General features: G+C 39.9%; 1 protein-coding gene across 1 annotated transcript in view; it reads right to left on the bottom strand.

The window, feature by feature from the left end:
* Positions 1-22,327, bottom strand: part of MAP1B (microtubule associated protein 1B) — a 112,278-nt gene that overhangs the window by 19,377 nt on the left and 70,574 nt on the right. Inside the window, exons 3-4 of the mRNA XM_030566518.1 lie at positions 13,144-13,226; positions 7,650-7,790 (exon numbers count right to left, since the gene is read on the bottom strand). Coding sequence (XP_030422378.1) covers positions 7,650-7,790; positions 13,144-13,226 — 224 coding nt within the window. The remainder of the gene's footprint in view (positions 1-7,649; positions 7,791-13,143; positions 13,227-22,327) is intronic.

Here is a 22,327-nt window from a genome sequence, read left to right as displayed (position 1 = left end):
TCTGGGAACTGATTTACTGCTTCAAAGTTAAAAAAAGAGTTGAGAACAAAACTTTTGTAAGATTATTAGGTTTCTCAAATATGGGAATTAAAGAGGCAGATCTGCATATTCTTTCTTAGTGTGCAATTTTGCAAATATACACATTTTGAATGGAACAATGGACTCCATAGCATTTATATATAATAAAAAGGCAGTTGTATTAACACCATATGTTTAGTAATTAATCTCTGAATAACAGAGAATTCATGAATCATCAATTTATATATGTAAACTCAGAGCAAACGAGAGAACCACAGCTGGGTGTTGTGGCTAAAAATCCTTTTAACAACATTTTGATTTAAAAAATCATGGACCGCATTCTTTTGCCAGTTTAAATCCTGAATAACTCCACTGATTTCTCCAGTGTTGAATAACATTGAGACCCAAAACAGACACTGAACTGAAAGCTTCTATGAACAAAAAGTCCTGTGTTCAGTACTAAAAGCTATTATTCTGTTCCAGTCTGAATTAAAGTCATATAGAATGGAAAACTTGTCGTATGAAAGGAGACTCAAAGAGCTTGGCTTGTTTAGTCGAGCCAAAAGAAGGCTGAGGGGGGATATGCTTGTTCTTTATAAATATATCAGAGGGATTAATATTAGGGAGGGAGAGGAATTATTTAAGCTTAGTACCAATGTAGACACAAGAACGAATGGGTATAAACTGGACACTAGGAAGTTTAGACTTGAAATTAGACCAAGGTTTCTAACCATTAGAGGAGTGAAGTTCTGGAACAGCCTTCCAAGGGGAGTAGTGGGGGCAAAAGACATATCTGGCTTTAAGACTAGGCTTGATAAGTATATGGAAGGGATGGTATGATGGGATAGCTTAATTTTGGCAATTGATCTTTGATTACCAGCAGATAAGTATGCTCAGTGGTCGGTGATGGGATGTGGGATGGGATGGGATCTGAGTTACTGCAGAGAATTCTTTCCTGAGTGCTGGCTGGTGAGTCTTGCCCACATGCTCAGGGTTTAGCTGATCGCCATATTTGGGGTCGGGAAGGAATTTTCCTCCAGGGCAGACTGGCAGAGGCCCTGGCGGTTTTTTGCCTTCCTCTGCAGCGTGGGGCATGGGTCACTTGCTGGTGGATTCTCTGCAGCCTGAGGTCTTCAAACCACAATTTGAAGACTTCAATAACTCGGACATAGGTTAGCGGTTTATTATAGAAGTGGATGGGTAGGGTTCTGTGGCCTCCTTTGTGCAGGAGGTCAGACTAGATGATCACATTGGTCCCTTCTGACCCTAAAGTCTATGAGTCTATATAGTTGGTGGTCTCAGATTAGTAAACAGAAAATGAAAGCATGTAATATTTCAGCCCTTCACTGACAAATTTCCACTTTTCAGTTTTCTCTCAGAGTTCAGAAATCAGCACAGCTATGAAATGGCTCCAAACTGAATGAGTACTGGGACTGGCATGCAAATAAACACACCAGGGCCAAATTCCATCCTTGGATACACATGAAAACTCCCAAGGCTGTCTATGGTAGTTGCATATGTGCATCCAAAGACAGAATCTGGCATCAAATGTTTCCCTTGGCTTCCAAAAAAGAAAGACAGAAAGCTTATATCTTGAAAGTGGATAATGGTTTTCCCAGATTAGGATCTGATAGTGACTAATAATTTATTAAAAGACACCACAGGATATTCCGTTTGTGAGCCAAAACAAATTGTGGCTAGAAAGGCCAGCTAAATGGTGACGTGGTGGTGCTGCAAGTCTCCCCTTTGCCACCATTGGGGGCCTGTTGGGAGAACAGCAATAAAATGTTACTGCACCCACTACTGTCTCTGTAACCAGAAGAGAAGGGGGATTCAAAACTCCTGAATAACTTTGTACTTAGTATTCTGCATTGGCAGTTCATGAAATCCTGCCCACTAGGATCAATGAGTTACATGAACCTGACTGAATTACAGTTGCCCCCTATCGTCAAGAATGGTTTTTACATACACAGTGGGGCCTCCAGATTTAAATCCCAGTCATGGGGTAATCCCCACTGCATACACAGTCTCTGTTTGTTTTATTGTAATTAAAGTATATGCAGGAGACTTCAACTTGCTCAAAATATTACAAAACTGTTCAAGCATCTTTTTTTTAAATAATTCAGTCAAATAACTGAATATAGAGACCAAATGTCAATGTAATTTGTGAGAGACACACAGTGGGTGAGGTAATGTCTTTTATTGGACCAGTTTATGTTGGTAGAAGAGACAAGCTCTCAATTTCCAGAGAACTCTTCTTCTCTGTTGAGCCTGAAAGCTTGTCTCTTCCACCAACATAAGTTGGTCCAATAAAAGATTGGTCACCCATCTTGTCTCTTGCATATCCAGGGACCAACATGGCTACAATAACACTGCAAATGTAATTGAAGCATATTCACCATCTTGCAAAGTATTACAAAATACTTTTCAGGGATAGTCAACTGTAATTTACATGTAAAAGAAAGATTTTTATAGAGATAATTTAGACTAGACTAGAGTTGAATAAACTGAAAATTTTGGACCATAAACTGGATTACCAAGAGGAATGGAGAGTACTATAATAATTAATGTTGTGTGTCTAGGAGACATTTCATTTCAGTGGAACTTGGAAGATTTGTGTCTTGCTCTCCTATTTTTGTTGTTACGGAATTTATTTTCAGAATTTACTGAAAGTAAAATTCAACAGAGACACAGAATGGATGGTGGATGTTATCCATACAAAAATAATTAACACAATGTGTATAGGTAACTAATAAAAGCAGAAAAGGAATAAAATCTCAGAACAGCTGTTTTATGTTCACATGTCATCCTTACTAAGTATATAAACCAACTTATACAAGAGTATAAATAAATCTTATCCAAACATCAGACATAGCTTTGTTTGGACGAGAGCAAAGACAGGACAAAAAAAAGGAGGGAGGAAAGAGTAAGAAGAGGAAAATGGGAGAGCCATATTAAAGGCAATCACAGAGAAAGGCTGGAAGGGGAAGAGTGGAGAGAGAGGAGGTGAGGACAGGCAAACTGCAGCAGTAAAATTAAGCACATCTGAGTGGGATACAGATGGTGCCTAACTCGTACTGGACCTCTGCTCAGGGGTAAGTTTCAGTGTATAATACACACATTATTATGGGAAGATAAAGTGGCATGAAGTGCTTTTAATTCAGATCAATGAGACAAAGTTTGATGGAGGGATAATGATAATTCAGTGCCTCTGATTTGGGTGCAGATGATGGTTTCCCATGTAGGGACAATTTTCAAGCAATATCAGAGATTGTATGGGAAGAAGGTGGGTGAGTGGTCAGTGAATTAGTGATGTTGATGATCTGCAGCCTGGAAGGTAATAGTCATTCAAGATTTTGTTTTATATTGATGAGAGGGATAGGTGTGTGATCACATTAAGCCACTGGTAGGACTGATCAGTGAAATTAGACACAAATCCCTTCAGCGTGGTGTAGCAAGTTCAGGAATACACTGAAAAATGGCTTTGATGGAAGAGCTGATTTTATGGTTAAACTGGGTACGTGAATCTAGGAGACTAGATCTACATTTGAAATGGTATAATGCAGTGGTCCCCAAACTGTAGGGCATGCCCACTAGAGGGGTGTGAAGAAACATTTGGGGAGGCACGGCGGTGTTCAGGCCAGCCCCCAGCACTGCTATGTCCCCAGTTCCACTCTGGCCCTGGGCTGTGCTTCAGCCCTGCTCCCAGCCACAGTCAGAGCTGTAGCTCTGCTCCAAGTCCCCATCTCTGCTCCCAGCCCCACTCCCAGCCTCGCTCCGCCCCTTGCTCCGCCCACAGCCCAGCTCTGCCCTTATTCCCTCTCTGCCCAGGCCAACTCCACTTCAAGCCCCAGATCTTCTCCCATTCCCAGTTCTGCCCCATCTCCACATTCACCCCAAACTCCTCTTCTGGCCAACTGTGATGTTATGGAGGGGGGCATGGAAGTTTCCATTACTGGTAAAGAGGTGGGGTGCAACAAGAAAAGTTTGGGCACCACTGGTATAATGGAACCATCCTCTGAAGATCCAATAATATTTTAATATTCTATTGCTCCCAAAGGTTTCTTCTGAAGTTTCTTTTCCCACTCATCAGGGTAAGTTGTTTCAAAGAAGAAAGTTGGCCAGAGGAAACTTTTTGCCAAAGGATGTTGTGAAGACCAAGACTATAACAGGGTTCAAAAAAGAACTAGATAAATTCATGGAGGATAGGTCCATCAATGGCTATTAGCCAGGATGGGCAGGAATGGCGTCTCTAGCCTCTGTTTGCCCGAAGCTGGGAGTGGGCAACGGGATGGATCACTTGATGATTACCTGTTCTGTTCATTCCCTCTGGGGCATCTGGCACTGACCACTGTCAGAAGACAGGATACTGGGCTAGATGGATCTTTGGTCTGATCAAGTATCGCCATCTTATGTTCTTAAGATCAGCCCATGATGAGTCAACAGCAGGGTTCCTTTTGAGAGGGACAGGTGAGTTTGAAAAGAAAGAAGTTTGGGTATAAAAGAAGGGCAAAGTTTGACCCTCCTTACTTGACAGCTCTAGTGGCTTGTATCAGTAAGTGCTTTACATGATAGGAATCCATCTGACCATGTCTCTCAAATGGTAGGCTACACAGTAAAACAGAAGATCAGATAGACCTAGTCTGTCATTTTACCATGACCTTTTTAACTATCTCGTGGGAAACTCTTGAGTTCTTTTAGCCACATTAAATAAATTGTGAAAAAATTAGGCTGAGAACTTAAAAAGAAACTTGCGTATGGTGTATAGAGTCTGGAGATTATATTCCTTTCAGAATTTCAGCTTTGCTACTGAAGAGCATAGGCAGTTTCTCCCACTTTTTAATTTCATTGGTATATTTTCAGCAATCTCCTCTCAGTTACACTAATGCATACCTGTGACGTTGCACTTTATATGATTTTATAAAAATATGCTAATGTAACTGGAATATGCCTCATGCAAAAAATCTCTTGTAAGGTTACAAAGCTTATAATCTACTGAGTGCAATTATTCTATTTGTATAAATGTACCACTCTTGTATCTGAAACTAGAAATATGAAATATAACTTTGAGGGCCTATTGTAATTATGCAAAGTGTGGGCCAATAATAGTGGTTTGGAATCTTGATGACTCCCATTAACAAGGACAATTGACTGCAGATGGCTCTATTTTACATCTCAGGCTACGTCTACACTACAGCATAAAATCGAAAGTACTAAAACCGGTTTTATAAAACAGATATTATAAAATCGATTTTATGCGTCCACACTAGGGCACATTAATTCGGTGGTGTGTGTCCATGGTCCTAGGCTACCATCGATTTCCAGAGCGGTGCACTCTGGGTAGCTACATTAAAGGAATGAGACCAATAACTTCGATTTCCATCCACACTAACCCTAAATCAATATAGTAATATCGATTTTAGGGTTACTCCTCTCGTTGGCGAGGAGTACAGAAATCAATTTTAAGAGCCCTTAAAATCGATTTAAAGTGCCTTGTAGTGTGGACGGGTACAGAGTTAAATCGATTTAACGCCGTTTAAATCGATTTAACTGTGTAGTGTGGACCAGGCCTGGGTTTTTCTGTATAGGTGTGTGCTGCCAAGTGGGTAATGAAGTCCTACAGTGACATGTGATCATGTCACCTGAACTGGAATCCATCTTTAACTTGGTGCTTTTCCATTAAGAGTGGGAAAAGGGGGGGAACCCAGAAGGACAAAGGATTTCCGCCATATGCAAAAGATATATAAGTGGGTGGAACAGAGAAAAGTGGAGAGCCATCATGAGAAATCCCCTAGCTACCACCTGAGCTGGAACAAGGGCTGTACCAGGGGAAAGGACTGTGCCCAGACTAGGAAGGCGTCCAGTCTGTGAAAGAAACTTATTGAAACATCTCTTAGGGTAAGATTTTATCTGTACTCAATTGTATTACTGTATTAGGCTTAGATTTGTGTGTTTTATTTCACTTGGTAATTCACTTTGTTCTGTCTGTTACTACTTGGAAACACAAATTCTACTTTCTGTATTTAATAAAATCACTTTTTACTTATTAATTAACTCAGAGTATGTATTAATACCTGGGGGAGTGGGGCAAACAGCTGTGCATATCTCTCTATTAGTGTTATAGAGGGCAAACAATTTATGAGTTTACCCTGTATAAGCTTTATACAGGGTCAAAAAAATTTATTTGCGGTTTAGACCCCACTGGTAGTTGGGCATCTGAGTGTTAAAGATAAGAACATTTCTGTAAGCTGCTTTCAGTCAAGCCTACAGCTGTTAGGGGACCTGATTCAGATCTAGTCTGGGTTTGCAGCGGGCTAGTGAATCTGGCTCAAACCAGGCAGGGCACTGAAGTCCTAAGCTGACAGGGCAGGAAAGCAGGGGCAGAAGTAGTCTTGGCACATCAGTTGGCAGCTCCCAATGGGGTTTCTGTGATCTAACCCATCACAATACCTATGAACTTCAGTGGAGTTGCACTGGTGCCCATGAAAGCAGAATTTGGCCCACAGTCTCTGTCGAGAGATGTTGGACCAAATTCTGTTCACAACTACTCTCGTGCAATCCCACTCTCTCAGAAGATGTTGCAAAGGTGTAACTTCCTTTTATCTTTTTAGATCCAAGGTGACAGTTAATACCAAGGAAAGATATCTGTTTTTTAAAACATTGTCTGTTCACGCAGCGATAGATTTGTTAAAATGCATCAGTGTGATTGCTCAGAGGGAGAGTGAATCAGATATGTGGGGCAGCCAATGTAAAATGATGATTTCCAATTGTGAAGAGCTGCTGTTAGGACACTGGAATTGGATGTCTACAGTGATCTGGTAAGGGAGAAGTTGAAAATCACATGTCAGGCATTGCCTGTGAAAAGATCTGGATTTCTAAATTGTATTGAGGAACAGATTTCCCCACCTGAAAGGAATGACTTATTTACCTAACTGAAAATAGACTACTAACTACTCCATTCCCCTTCCCACAGTTTGGTTTTCTACAAGTAAGAGTAGGATTTGGCCCTAATTTTGTATGCATTTTTAAAATCCCATTGTTTTTTTAATCAGACAGGGACGCAGTACACTGTGGTTTATATCTTGTCACATACTTGTACATGATGCTACTTTTTAGATGTTACATTGGTTTCAGATATTATGAACCCTGTCCTTCCCAATGCAGCAAAAATAAACAGATATGTGTTGAACATATCAGTTGTTAATCCTATAGATTGCTGTGTGTCTTATTTAATGTAATCTACAAAGTAGTTGCTATCAGGCAAGAACTGATATAAACAAAGTGTCAAACTTAATTGTAAAAGTAAAAGCCTTGTAAAAATATACTGAATAAATAAGCTTTACATTTTAGACATGGGAATTTTACCTTCCATTTGTAAAAGGCTTCCTGCTTTTTTTTATTTCATAAAGTTATTATTGCAGTTTGCCAAATTAAAATTTAATTTTGTTGTTACATGAAAACTAAAGTAATGAATTAGACATTTTGAAGAAAATTGCGTACAGAGGGCCAAAGGACACCAACACTGAGGCATCAATGCTAGTTTCAAGTATATAAAGGTGGCCATCTTCAATGCATCTAAAAATACTTCATCATACTAAAACATTATGAAAGATTTTTTATTAAGGACAAACCTCTTGGTCAGTGAAGATCTCAATGAAGTTCTGGAACGAGAACGATCCTGATTGGAGGATGAGCTCTCCTGTGTTTTCAAAGCACTGGCCAGTTAGTACAAGAAGCTTGTGTCTTGCAGCATCTGTGATCATTAAACGCACCTAAGGTAAAGAACAAAAGCTCAAAAATTAAATGCAGCTACCACATTTCCAACCTTCCTCTTTGGTCCAAACCCTGCTTTGCCTAATTTCAAACCCACTCACCCATTACTGGGTTTCTACTCCGTGACGTTCCACTCCATATGTTTTATGGAAATATGCGTATGAGTGTGAATATGTAACTGGAATATGCTTTATTCAAAAGGTCTCTTGTAAGGTATCATAAAGGTTATAAACCACTGAATATATTCCTCCATGTATGATTCTTGTATCTGAAGCTAGGAATATGAAGTGTAACTCTGAGGTCCTATTGTAATTATGCAAAGTGTGGGCCATTAATGGTGGTTTAGAATCTTGATGGCTCCCATTGGCTAGGACAATTGGTTGTAAATGGTTTATTTACCTGCAAACCTTCCTGTATGGGTCAACCCAGGGAGACTAGGGGTCTTACAGTGACATGTGATACTGGAATCCATCTTAATCCTTGTACTTTTCCATGGATGGGGGGGGGGGGGCGCTGGGGAGGAGAAGAGAACAAGCATAGACAAAAGATTCCTGCCTTGTGCCAAAGCTATAAAAGGGGGTCGAGCAGGACAAACAGGGCTGCCAGTCATGAGAAAACCCCTGCTTATCACCCGAGATGTCTGCTGGAACTAACAAGGACTGTGCCAGGGAACAGATTGGGCCCAGACTAAGAAGGAATCTAGTCTGTGAAAGAAGCTTATTAGAACACCTCTAAGGGTGAGATATTAGCTGTAATCAGTTTCTTAATGTATTAGGCTTAGACGTGTGTTTTTGCTTTATTTTGCTTGGTGACTTACTTTGTTCTGTCTGTTATTACTTAGAAACCACTTACATCCTACTTTTTATACTTAATAAAATCACCTTTGTTTATTAATAAACCCAGAGTAAGTTATTAATAGCTGGGGGAGCAAACAACTGTGCATGTCTTTCTATCAGAGTTATAGAGGGTGAACAATTTATGAATTTATCCTGTATAAGCTTTATACAGAGTAAAACAGATTTACTTGGGGTTTGGATCCCATTGGGGTCTTGGTGCTGGCGACAGGTAACCTGCTGAGCTGTTTTCAGTTAGATGTAGCTTTGGGGGGGCGTGGACCAGACCCTGGGTCTGTGTTGCAGCAGGCTAGCGTGTCTGGCTCAACAAGACAGGGTTCTGGAAGTCCCATACTGGTCTGGAAAAATGGGCTCAGAGGTAATTCCAGCACATCAGGTGACAGTCCCAAGGGGATCTCTGTGACCGAACCCATCATATACTCTATTTGTAAAGGACACTTTAAAAAGATGTTGTACCTGTGTTGATACCAGAATATTAGAGAGACAAGGTAGGTGAGGTAATATCTTTTATTGGAGCAACTTCTGTTGGTGAGAGACACAAGCTTTCACACTTACACAAAGCTCTTCTTCAGGTCTGGGAAAGCCTGAAAGCTTGTCTCTTCCACTAACAGAAGATGGTCCAATGAAAGATTCCTCCCAAAAAAGGTAGGCAGACAAATGGTTGACATGTTATAGTGTACAGAACATGTTGTGCTGAAGTCATCCCTAATGTAATTCCATTGACACTCAGGAAGAGTTACACAGAATACCTAATTTATCTCACTTAAAGAAGCAGAAAGAAAAAACAGTAAAGGAAAAATTAAAGGGAAGGGAATAAAAATGAGTGGAGAACAGGTACAGTGAAAAAATAAAACTGAAGAGAATGTGAAAAAGGAGCAAAGGAGAGTGAAAAATTAAAATAAAAAAAGTTACAATGGACCAAATGTACTCCTGGTGTACTTCTGAATGTCCATGGAGTTACATCAGGGACAATTTTGGCCCAACATGACCTCTGCACTGTAACAGGTCAAACATTTGTATCCACCTACCATTTTTTTGGGAGGAATGTCCTTCTTTCCCCAATGCATAGCACTACTTGCTCTTTAGCTAGAAAAACTTTACTAACAACTAAATTTATCATGAAGAAAAAAAACAGGTATAAATTAAACAAAAAACTGTATAAACTTGGACTAGTTTTGTGAACTAAAAATAATCTGTAAAGTTCATGAACACTTATGCGCCCCAATATTCACCCATTCCTGACTTTAACCAACAGGAAATAGTCAGGTACACAATCTGTGTGATGCTCACAGTCAGAAAAAAATGGACACTGGAACTTGCACTGTGCTGGCACAGCATATTATTCTGAATATACTTTGGCAAATTATATGGATGCCTGTTGGTTCAAAGAGATTACTGCTGGTAGAACTACGTTTTGAAGTTTTAAAGTAGATACTGAATATTAAAACACTCTCTCTCTCTCTGTATATGTGTGTGTATATATATATATATTTTCTCTTTACCTTTACAGGTTATTTTCACTTTCAAAAACAGCCTTCACTACCGCTGATAACTCCCAAGTTTTACCACTGCGCCATCACTGCTTGATAGTCTTTTGTCAAAGTAAAGCTTGTAGATCTAGAGGGATGTCTGCTGGCTAAATATGACTGGAATCCAACTGAGTTTTGTGTAAATAACTGAGTTCTTGAATACATTTTTTGCAAAATATTTCTAAGGCACAAAACAGCATCTCTCAGCACTCCCAGCAAGCTAGTTTTATAACTTTATATATTGATTGTTAAGCGATCAATTGCCCTAAATTATTCTGTCTTATGCCAGGAAGGATGCAGTATTGACCTACATCTCTGTTTAACAACTCTGTTTTTAGAATGAGTTGAAAGGGGCTACTGAAGAGTATGGACCAGGAAGACCTCTACTTTGATCTTATTAAAGAAATGGCCCTAAAGTTTGAACAGCAGAAGGACCCCGTAATTAAAAGCAGGCCTAAAACGGGCTTGTCACTAATTGTGCTGGATGATAAAATCCAACAATATCCTTGGTGGGTCAAGGATTTCTGTTTCAGAAGAGAACATTGATAAGTGTTGGCCGGCTGGCTGATGTATGTCGCTCAAGTCTCATCTGTTTTAGTTGTATTAAAATCCATTAAAGAACTAGCTTCCCTCTTTAATTTTTTTTCCTCTTTGCAGGAGCAGTTCTGAGCAGTCAGCCAGCTTATATAAAAAACCACCAGCTTTTTCAGCCACAAAATTACTTCCTGTCTCATGAACTACGATACACGACTATCATATAATTCCCCTCAATTCTGTTTATTAACTGATGATTAAAGAGTTTCTACAGAGATAAAGAACTATGACAGAAACAGAAAAAAAATACTTGCAATTTTTAGAACATAATACATAGCATGTATGAAAAAAATGAAGAGACAGATAAAAAGAGTATAAAGACGGGCTAATGGGGGACTATCAGAATTCTGTGCATTGATATTAGACCATTAGTTTTAAAATAAATTGTAATAAGGTAGTATAAAATAGATCGAGATATGTTGTTTTTAACCCTAGCCTTGGTTGAAGCGCTATATTGTTCAAAGTAGATGAAAAATATCAGGATGTTACATGTTGTTGAAAGAAAGCCCAGAATTAAGTTAAATATATGGTGTTTAATGAGTTTGTCTGGCCTAAAGAAATAGCTAATTAGAAGTTTTCCAGATGTGGTAAAGTTATAAAATTGTTATAGCAACAGAGCAGAATCTTCTTAAAATAAAAGAAACTGTCCATATACAGACTATAGGAAATGTATTTTATTTTGGCAGTTCTAATGGGACAAGAATGTTGCCTGTTTTGGACACTTCTTTCCTAGGGAGTATTTGCAGCTTACTGAACATGTTAGGATTTTTAGGCAGCATCATTCTCAGTGCATAAACCTGCATCATTAATTCCCACAAGGCAGGTCCCAAGGATTTACAATCACACCACGAGCCGCCTTCTTTCCCATTCTGACAGATATTCCATCCTGACTAGACAAGGAGATGGAACCAAATGACATCATCTCCTCTCTGGCTGTGTCCTGAGCTACTCCTGTGATATGAACCTAATGTTCCTGACTGACATATGGTGGGGTGAGATGGCTATTTCTCTTCCCACTTTTTTCCTTCTTCTGCTTTCTTAATTCTCATTTTGACTTTTGCCCAATGAGAGTCTGCTTAGCTAGCCAAGAAAAAATTAACCTTGTAACTTTTGGCTGTTACCAGTTTGGCAGAATGAAAGCATTGAAGAACAGCCAAATCTCAGGAAAAAACAAACAACAAAAAAAACCCTTTACCTCCCACAGACTGGTTAGAGGAAATTAAGAGTAACCTACCCAAACATTTTCCAGAGCCAGGGCAGTAAAGCCAGGGTGCAGGAGTTGCTAACTGGCCTGCATGCCAACTGCTTTTCCTATGGCCTTCCAACAATTGAACTGCAAGCCTCAGAGACAGAAGCCGCATTTTCCTACCTTTTGCCATTCTTTCTTCTCCCCCGCCCCCATTTTTTGATGTTTTTCTTTCCTTATAAGAAGAAAGGGGATCAGACTTTAACAGCAGAACCTAAGAGCTGCCACCTGAACTGACTCTATCTTTTCTCATTAAATAAATTTACTGCAATTTAAGAGATTCTATAACAGCAGAGAGGAAATAAGAGAAATTGTAATAAAGATGACTTACTTGATGTTTAAAGGTTTAAACATTTTGATTAGTATATCCTCCTTTTGGTTATGTGTGTTTAATGTTACACAATGTTAATAAGAATCTCTTCTTTGGTAGTTTACAGCAATTAAAACTACATCCCTGGCAACAAAATACCCATTTGAAGGTTTTATACTTCTAATATGTTCAGAAGGGATCATCCATATACACACTGAAAATTATTTGTTAACTGCATAAGTATCCCTATTTTTATCTGCCACACCTTCCTGGATGGAATGCTGCTTTGCCTCTCTTTCTAAGAGGGGTCTTGAGATACATGGCTGGTGCTTTGACCCTCTTCTAAAGAGTATGCAGGACTTGGAGATCTCATGTTCCGTGATAGCCTCCAACTCTGTTGATCATGGCATATGATTTCTTGGAGGAAAGATGTTATATACATGATAATCCTTCTCAAACGTCTAAAACTGTCTCAGATGACCTGGTTTATACGAAGTTTAAAATAGACATACAGAACCAAGCCAGGGAGGGGTGCGGGAGCAGCAGCACAAGAGCTCTCATCGCAGTTGCCTCCACTTAATCAAAAACAGATTTTAGTGGGTTATTGGAAATGTAACCCTGAGAAAGGAGATATGAGTATTCCTGCTGTATGTCCTTTAAAATCCTATTATGGGAAAAGGAAACAAGAGGAAGAGATAAGAGAAGGCTGACACTTTTACTGACATTCACTCCCACATATTCATTTATCTACAGTCAGAATTCTTATTCACTTACGGTGCTTTTATGACACATCCAATAAGATATTTCCAGCTGACTTACCTCAGTACTAACTGCTTCATCTGAAGGGTTAATCAGGACTACTGTTTCTAAGACATCACTTCTGTGGTGAAGGATTTTCTGACCTGTAAGCACAGGAGAGGAAAAAAGAATCATAAGGCTTCATAAGTTAAAACCAACACTTCTTTCACCTAAGCACATGTCCTCCAGTGGGCCAGCTCTCACAGCACCCTGAGCAAGGGCACTAGCAGTGTCACCTACATACATCCAGAGATGCCACCAATGCTCCCCTGGATGGGCCAGATCCACTGCTGAAGGTCTTCACCAACTAGCACCTACCCCTGTCTCTTCCAACTTCCCTTTGTGATTGAATTGCTCCTAGGTGTACCTGTTGGTCTGTCTGAATTAAATTATAAGGTCTTCTGAGTGAGGATCATGGGCCAGATTACGGGCCATCTGAGGACTGTCCCAATGTCTTTAATGTGTTTTTTAAGCTACTTCACCTATACACTCTATGAATAATTTTCTGGGAGAAATTATTTATCAAACATGCAGGATCCTTGCAATGTTCCTGTCTCATATTCCTTGATCTTTCGGTTGTACACAGAATTTCTTACGGTCAATGTTATTAAATAAGAGTGAACAGACATTCAATATGCAGGTTCCTAAATGAATAAAATCTGTGTGGTTTTGGTGCTGTGTCATGGCACATTGGCTTTCATACTTAGTAGTTAGTCTGTCTCCGTATTTAATAGTGATATTCATCTCACTGGGAGTGGGTTCCCTAAAACACAACAGGGCTCTTGACATTTTCTTTCTTATGTTAATTGGTGATATACTTATCAGCATTTTTCCTGTGAGAACTGCAGCAAGATTAATTAGCAGCCTTATTGTGAAAGGAATGCCATCCAGAAACCCTGACTGGCAATTAGGCAACAACCAGAATAACTGTGTCGTGCAAGCAGCATCTTGGTGTCAATTTAGTTAATTAATTATGGCTAAAAGGAATGTGCAAGGGGCCCAGAGTAAACTGCCCATTGGCTAAGTTGGAAAATTCCTCTTAAAAAACCTTAATATTAATAAACTAAATCAGAAGCAAGCAGCATGTCTGGAAACATGTCCGAAGAGGGTGGTGTTGATTCAGCCTGAGTTGCAGGCATAACTAGCTTCCCATGTAGCCTCACTGTCCCGTTTTAAATATTCCCCTGCAAGAGAATCCAGCATGGGAGTTCCACTGATATATTGGTGCTGCACATAGCACTTCCCCAGCATTACCAGCATAAGCTCCTCTTTCTGCAGTACCAGGGGATCACTTTGCTGTTTCTCTTGTGGGCCCCTCTAGGGAAAGACCAGCAATCCTGAGGTACCACACAAGAGACAAAGAAGGGGAGGAAAGACATGGAAATGAGGATGAGACAGGCACAAACAGGAATGAGAGAAAGGGGAACAGAAATATACAACCGGCTGATGGAAGAGGGACAAAGCATACAAATGGAGAAGGACAGACACTTGAGCATCAGGGTAGTGGCAGACCAGGAGAATTAAGGGCCGAGCTTGATCTTCCATTCTCTGTGCCAGCAGGTGAGGAGCATTGCAGGGGCAGTGCATTGAGCCCCTGAGAGAATAAGTATGTGCCTGTGTTGCTTTCTGGTAGCCCTTTTAGTTTGACTCATGGAGTAGTATCAACAGTCTCTGGAGGAAGCTCTGCCAGAGGGAGGCAGATTGTGAAATATCGTTTTTAGAACAAGGGTAATAAAAGGAGAAACCCGTCAGACCACTAAAGACTGAAGCAAAGAGGAGGAGAGAGAAAACCAAAAACAAAGAGGAGAAAAAAGAAAGCCTATGTGTGTCAGAAATAAAAGGAGTAGAGGGAAAAAATAAACATACAAAATCCTGGGGAGGTGAAGACATGCAAAGAAAAGAGGACAGAGCTAATAAAAAAGGAAAGAAATACAAAATGGGTAGTATAATTTAAGAGGAGAGATTGTATTTAAAGATTTTTGGCTAATAATACTGTGGGAAAGTACCTCAAAGCAGCATCCTGAAAACTCCATATTCACCCTTGTCATATAGTTATGATATATTTCATACAAAGCATGCCATGTAAGATACCACATGAAAGATCCTGATCTGCTGAAACCCACTGTTCTGTCCAAATATGTATATTGTTAATGTGTGTGACGTTATGAGATTTTGCTGTATGGTTGTTAGTGAAGTATGTTGTGAGTTTGGAAGTCGCCCAATGCTAGTTCTCCAGTGATACCAACAAAGGAGGTGACCAACACCCTGGTGGGCGTAGAATGATCATCACCAGCCACTGACCAGCAGGAGAATAGTAAACAAGGGATTAACAATTCAATGACAGTTGCGCAATCACCACACAATGCGGATTGCTCAACTTTATGACTCAGTTGCACAAGATCACACCAGGGAGATTGCTCAATTCTGTGACTCAGCAAAGCCCACCAGGTTAGTGTCTTCCAGGCATATGGAACGAAGATATAAAACAGGGGACAGTGGCATCATGCTTTGGCCGCTCTCTTCTCCTACCTACGCTAACACTGAGAAGACAAAAGACTTGAACTGAGGAAACTGGTCCCAGGCTTAAAGGGGAAGCCTGTGTGTTAAGAACTGTAACATCTGGTGGGGTGAGAAAACTGCTTGATCCAAATACCTAGTCTAATAAGATTTAAGATTTAGACTGCTGCTTACATTTTATTTTCTTTGACCTTTTGTGCCTAGAACTTATAATCACTTTACAATCTATCTTTCTGTAGTTAATAAATCTGTTTCAGATTTTACCTAAAACAGTGTGTTTTGCTTGAAGTGCTTGGGAAATCTCAGCTGAGTTTACAAAGGTTCGTGTATCTCCTTTCCACATCAAGGGATGGACTGGGCAATGAACTGAAGATGGCTCAGTTCTTGGATGCAAGGCAAGAGGCTTGGGAAATTTGCTGGTGCCCTTGTGTGTGTGATTTGTGAGTGGCTAGTGAGCATTCTTGCAACTAGCTGGATATGTGGCTCCACATGCTGTTGAGGTGAGTGAGAGCAGCGCCCGGAGGGGTTTGCTGCCTGTCACTAGCAAAGCATCGTGAGAGACAGCCTAGGCTGGAAAGTTAAGGAGGCACAACAGTATCTCAGTTCCAGGGTGTACCCAGAGATCCAGTCACAAATACAGATAGCTTAAAAAAACTCAGTAATTGCACCAGCTATTTTTTTCTATTTATGTTACTTGAAAGAGAGCATGAATGTATGTACTGGTGAGTAAGGGAGGGGCAGGCATCACTCCTTGACAGCAAGTTTTAGGGTTAGCATTCCAATCTATAACTTGATTTTCATACATTCACCTGTTTCTCCCCAACTGAAACACATATTTAGGCCTAACTTCGATAAAACCTCCATCTAATTCCTTCACCACAGAAGCTTTACATTCTAAAGTTTAGACGGCCCTCTAAAATCTGACATATCAAGGATTCTGCTGGCTTCCTCAGTGAAAGGATTAGGCAGTCTATAGAATATGGCTTTTAGTATTGAGAGAAGAACAAAAAACCAGTCCTCCTTCACTTACTGCAAAGGTTTTTTTATATGATAATTTGGTGGCAATGAAAATTCTTTTCCATGCCAAAGTATATGTAAGGATGCACAACTCCAGTTTAATACAAAGAATCAAATTCTGACTTCAGTGAAGCTGCCCCAGTTTACAGTTCTGTAACTGCAATCTGGATTTGTACCTAAGTAAATTAAAAGAATGCTGACCAACACTGATGAGTGTCAGAACACTACAAATGTTTAATCTCTATGCTATATAAACAACGACAACACCTGTACATACATACTGAGAGCTACGTGGGGCAGTAACTCATCTCCTATTGGTTAAATTTGATACAACTGTACACTTAGGGACCGAGGTGTGGGTACATCTAAAATATGTCTGATTTGGATATGGTGTGAGGTACATGCGGTTGAGGACCAAGTGTCTATATGCCTTCAGCCCCACAAGATTTTAAATCATTTAAAAAAACCCTATCTCAACTAGATTTTTAGAGTAAATAGCCACTAATTTTATAAAACTGCAGCTGTTCCTCTTTAAGTGCTATTACCAGCTTTGGAAAATGCGTTCAGTGATGTTTTTGTAACAACTCAGGCTGAGTCCCAACCTACATCATTATACTAGATGTACCTGTGCAGACAAAACTATCTGCTTTTTCTTTTCATAATGCCCTCAAACTGAAAAAAAAAACCTGCATATAAAAATGAACCAGTGTTTTGCAGTCATGGGATTATCCTTGACAAGGTTTTCACAACTTTCAGTTCATGTAAAACTCAAAAAACCTTTCTCCCTATCATAACTGCTCTTACAGCTGCTACTATGCTTCTGTGTAAACTTTCAAAGAGCAGTGCAGACTTAAAGAGGGCTGCTGCTGGTTTGCCAAGAATTTTCATAATGTTTGTTTAGAAGGAAGGAAGAAAAGCTATTAAAATCTTGCAGGAGCTCCTCTATTGAGACATCATTGACAGCAGAGGAGCAGAAGTAGTATGGGCATTTGTCAAGCTGGAAACCGACTTAATGGTACAGATCCCAGGCCACCAAGTGAACAACAATATATGTAAGAGAATGTGGCTCACTCTGAAAATTTAATTTTTAAAAACTAGATGGTTACAACAAATAGAACAGTCATCCCATTTATGAAGTGTCAGAAGAGAGGAAGAAAACATCATTTACACCTGCACAGAGTGAGTGCGAGGAAACATTGGCCATTTTACTTCTAGTCACTGGAAAGCATGGATGAAGATGGAGTCATGTTCTAGTTAAAGAAATTAGGAAATTAAGACCGATAGTGTTGGAAGAAATATTGTGTGTCTTGGATCAACTTTGAATTTATTAGATAAAAGATCTGGTTAAAATATATATAGATCGTTATATAGAATCTTGCACATATATGGTGCTGGTTTGATTCTGGACCGAGTCAATAGTGATCAGAAGTAATTACCATGTGACAGTTGCTCTGTGTATGAATTAAGTTGGTATCAGTCCAGTTCTGGTCATACAACCACATCATTAAACCTACGGGATCAAATCTTGATCTCAGTTATATTGGTACACTACAACTACTGGTGCATTATTAGGTAGTCATGCTTGTTAAAGAACTGACTGAACTACCCTCTCACAGAACTGACCTCTCCAGGTCAGGATTGACCATGTCAGTTAGGCAGCATGGAAACCCTTTTATTGCTAGCATTCGTATTGTCCTATTCTATTAATGGCTATTTTTATAAAATTTGTGTATAAAAATTATAAATGAAAGGCAATTGTAGGTAAGGAGGCACTGCTATGAGCCTAATTATTGTTCTATTTATCATTACCCAGATTTGCTGCATAATACTAAGCCATCAGGAATGCATGCTTGTGCCAACAAGAAAGTCAGCAGAGATGTTACCATCAGCTCTTAACCCCATCAATCATTAATATCAATGCTTGGCTGGACAATGTAAATCAATTCTCTTTCTTACACAAATGAAATTTTAAAAAGCGGCATCTGTGGAATTCTCTGGAGAAACAATTGTAATAAAAAACAGCCTGTGATAAATATGGCTACAGGGGATGAGAGAAAATGCAATCCATTTGGAAACAAGGAGTGTTCAACACATTTAATAGTCAGTCTTTGCCTGGCAGATTTTAACAACTATTTCTCATTCAACATTTTTTTAAAATTTCTTTTCTTTTTCAAAGGCATGAATAAAATGTTACCAGCATCATTACACAACATAGGGTTAACAGATGACAGAGTGAGCAAAGCTCTAATGATTTTTTTCCACACTGCTAGTGAATAGAAAGTAAAAGGTCATCACCTATATTCTCAAAATCCTCTATGTACTTGTAAATTAGCTTTGATACACATAGCTCTCTACATGCCTTTGTCTTGCGGAAACATTCCTGGATTGCTGTAGACACTAAGGAAACAAATAAAACACAAATCATACTAATTTCAAGGGTCCCACTCCAACCCCCAGAATAATTTTTTTATGGATAAAAATAATACTTCAGGGAAAGACAATGGACCCCAACAGAATGATGCTATGTTTGAGGAACACCAATCAGTAAATCCCTTTTCAGTTTCTTTGGATGCAAGCAAAGGAAAAGGCCCTGCATATTTTCAGTGTTACTGTGAACAAACAAAAGCCCTATTTATGGGTATTACACATGTATTCACATACTAGGGGCTTGATTCTCTACTGCTTTGCACCATGTATAGTCATTTTCACCTGCTCAGAGTGAATGCATGATGGGTTTAAATGTTATTGAATCAAGATTACACACACACGCTTACACAGGTGACAGTATTTCACACACACACACACACACACGACACATGTAAATAACTACATAAAGAAAGGGGCCAGGCAGTAGACACTCAGACCCTCCTTTATAGTAAATTCCAAAGGACAAACTACTCCCTTAAAATTTAAATAATAAATATTCTAAAAAGTCTACCCAAAAGATCTCAGCTGTTACAGATGACATCAGCTAGGACATGTGAGCTACGAGTTGGCAGAAGACACTATATCAGGGCATGTCAACCATTACATTAGAAACCAGCTCCTGATGCTCATGAATCCTTGAAGCAAAATTTGCTTTACCCTATCCTTAGGTGAGGAGGACGGATTCCAAAGATCCAAGCAAGAGATACCTTTGAAATGAATGAGGATTTTGGCCTAAAAACAACAGTGCAATGTAACCCCAAGGTTGATGGGGTTTTTTTTTTGTTTTTGTTTTTCCAATTAGAATCTTTATTTAGTCATTAAAAATATCTAAATCTTCTAGGGCCTGGGCCTTGGATAGCTCCAAACTATGGTCCCTAATACAGAAAACAGAAAATAGAATCTTTTTACTCTTCCATCTTCTTTGGATGCTGGGGATATCAAAATTGAGACCGTCAAAAGGACATTTAAACCTCACTGTTAGGTTAACACAGTTGCTCTCCATTATCCACAAGGCAGACAATATGAGTTCTGGAAGGCTCATCTTTCAACAGTGATTTTTTTAGTGAGTAAAAGAATGCATTTGTTCTGGTGTTTTTTAACACAAAAACCAAACAAAACACACCATCAAGTAATGTTAACATTGTGACAGTCCAAAATCCTCTGCGCCAGCATCCTTGAGGCCCTCCGCCACAGCTACAATGCTTCCAGCTGAAGAAGAAAGGATCAAGATCCTCTTTACAGCAGGTCCTTAATTAGCTGGAGAAATCATTTGTTAGTGACATGAAACACTCCTTCCCTCTCATCCCCAGGGTCTGGGCACAGTACTTCAGGCCTCTAGTGACCCAAACTGCATCATTACCACCAGGCTGAAACGATACAGCTCACTGAGAGCACTTAGAGAGTCCATGAGTGAAAAACTGGATTTTGTACACTGATCAGTAACCTCATTAGAATCTGAATGAAAAATGTTTCAGCAAGACTGACAGCAGTGGAGAACCAAATTGCCCGAGTGGAACACATGCTGGTGCATGTAAAGGCTGAAGTTTAAAAAAAAAATGGTAGAACAACTGAGGAAAAGGTAAGTTTTAAAAAACAACAACAAATACATTGGGTTTTATGTTGAGACCCAAGCAAGAACAGGGAACCTAAGAATTTGGCAACGAGAGAAAAGGATCTGCAGACTTGATGGAAACATTAGTTTAAAATATTCTAGTGGATGGTGATGATTGTGATGATAACATTACAGGAACTCCTCACTTAAAGTCATCCCGGTTAACGTTGTTTCCATGTTCAGTTGCTGATCAATTAGACAACATGCTCGTTTAAAGTTGTGAAATGCTCCCTTCTAACTCCTTTGGCAGCTGCCTCTGTTTTGTCCACTGCTTGCAGGAAGAGCAGCCCTTTGCAGCTAGCTGGTGGGGGCTTGGAACCAGGGTGGACCAGCTGCCCCCCTATCAGCTCCTCACTCCTCTAAGTTCCCTGTGCAGCAGCTGTCCCTCCCCCCACTGCCATGTGCTGCTCTTGCCCTCTGCCTTGGAGCTGTTCTTAGAGATTCCTGCTTGCTGTTCAGGGGGCGGAAAGAGGGCTAATGTCAGGGTGTCTCCCTCTCCCCCCTGCTCCTGCACCCTGCTTACCCCTTTGTCTTTTAAATATCTTGGGTTAGTCTGCCCTTCAGTTTGATGGGTCTCTCTGTTTGGAACTGTGGACTGTGTTATTATTCTAAACTTAATTACTGTGATGCACTCATTCTTCCTCAAAATAGTCTCTCTAAAATCTCCCTCTCCCACCCAAAATGGAGAATGCAATCAAATTTCATATGGTTCAACCTCAGTTTTGTGACTGGCTAGAGGGTCCTTCCCCTTATGACTAATTTGTCAACTAAAAATCCCTCAGCAGTAATACCCTGCAGTGTGTTGTAGTTTTTTTTTAATGATTTTTAACAACCAAAATCAAAACCAGTCAAACTGATTTTCTTTTAACCATTTAGCTGACACCTCATCAGGCAGATTTCATTTGGGCTCACACTTGCATGTCATAAAGCCCTGAAAATAGAAGATTAAAGCAAAGATTTTGATGTAGATTGAACAGTAACTGCATGGTTCACCCTAACATTCAGAAACTCCTCACTTAACATTGTAGTTATGTTCCTGGAAAATGTAACTTTAAGCGAAACGATGTTAAGCAAATCCAATTTCCCCATAAGAATTAAAGTAAATGAGGGGGTTAAGTTCCAGGGAAATTTTTATCACTATTATATCTCTCTCTCTCACACACTCACACACACACACACACACACACACACACAGAGTATAAGTTTTAAACAAACAATTTAACACTGGTACACGGTGATGATGATTGTGAAGCTTAGTTGAGGTGGAGGAGTCAGAGGGTGGGATATTTCCCAGGGAATGCCTTACTGCTAAATGATGAACTAGCAATTGACTGAGCCTTCAAGGGTTAACTCTTACAAAACTCTACAAGGCAGCAGGAAAGGAGGGAGGGCAAATAGAGGCAGAGAAACTTGTGCATTTCCCCTTTAAGTAGCTGACCCCAGGCTTAAGTACATTGCCCTGTTAATTAAATCAGCTTGCTGAGACCTGAGATGGCAGCTACTGCCTAGAAGATCCCTCCCTCCATTGTGTGTTCCCCCTGCTCTATGGAAGATGAGGTAAGCAGGGTGCAGTAGCATGGCGGAGGGGGAGACACCCTGGCAGCCCCCCCGTTTTCTCTCCTCCCCCCCATT

This window comes from Gopherus evgoodei, chromosome 6, assembly GCF_007399415.2.
Source record: "Gopherus evgoodei ecotype Sinaloan lineage chromosome 6, rGopEvg1_v1.p, whole genome shotgun sequence".
NCBI classification, from domain to species: Eukaryota; Metazoa; Chordata; order Testudines; family Testudinidae; genus Gopherus; species Gopherus evgoodei.
The sequence above is the reverse complement of the archived record's forward strand: the minus strand, read 5'-3'. Positions and strand labels throughout refer to the sequence as shown.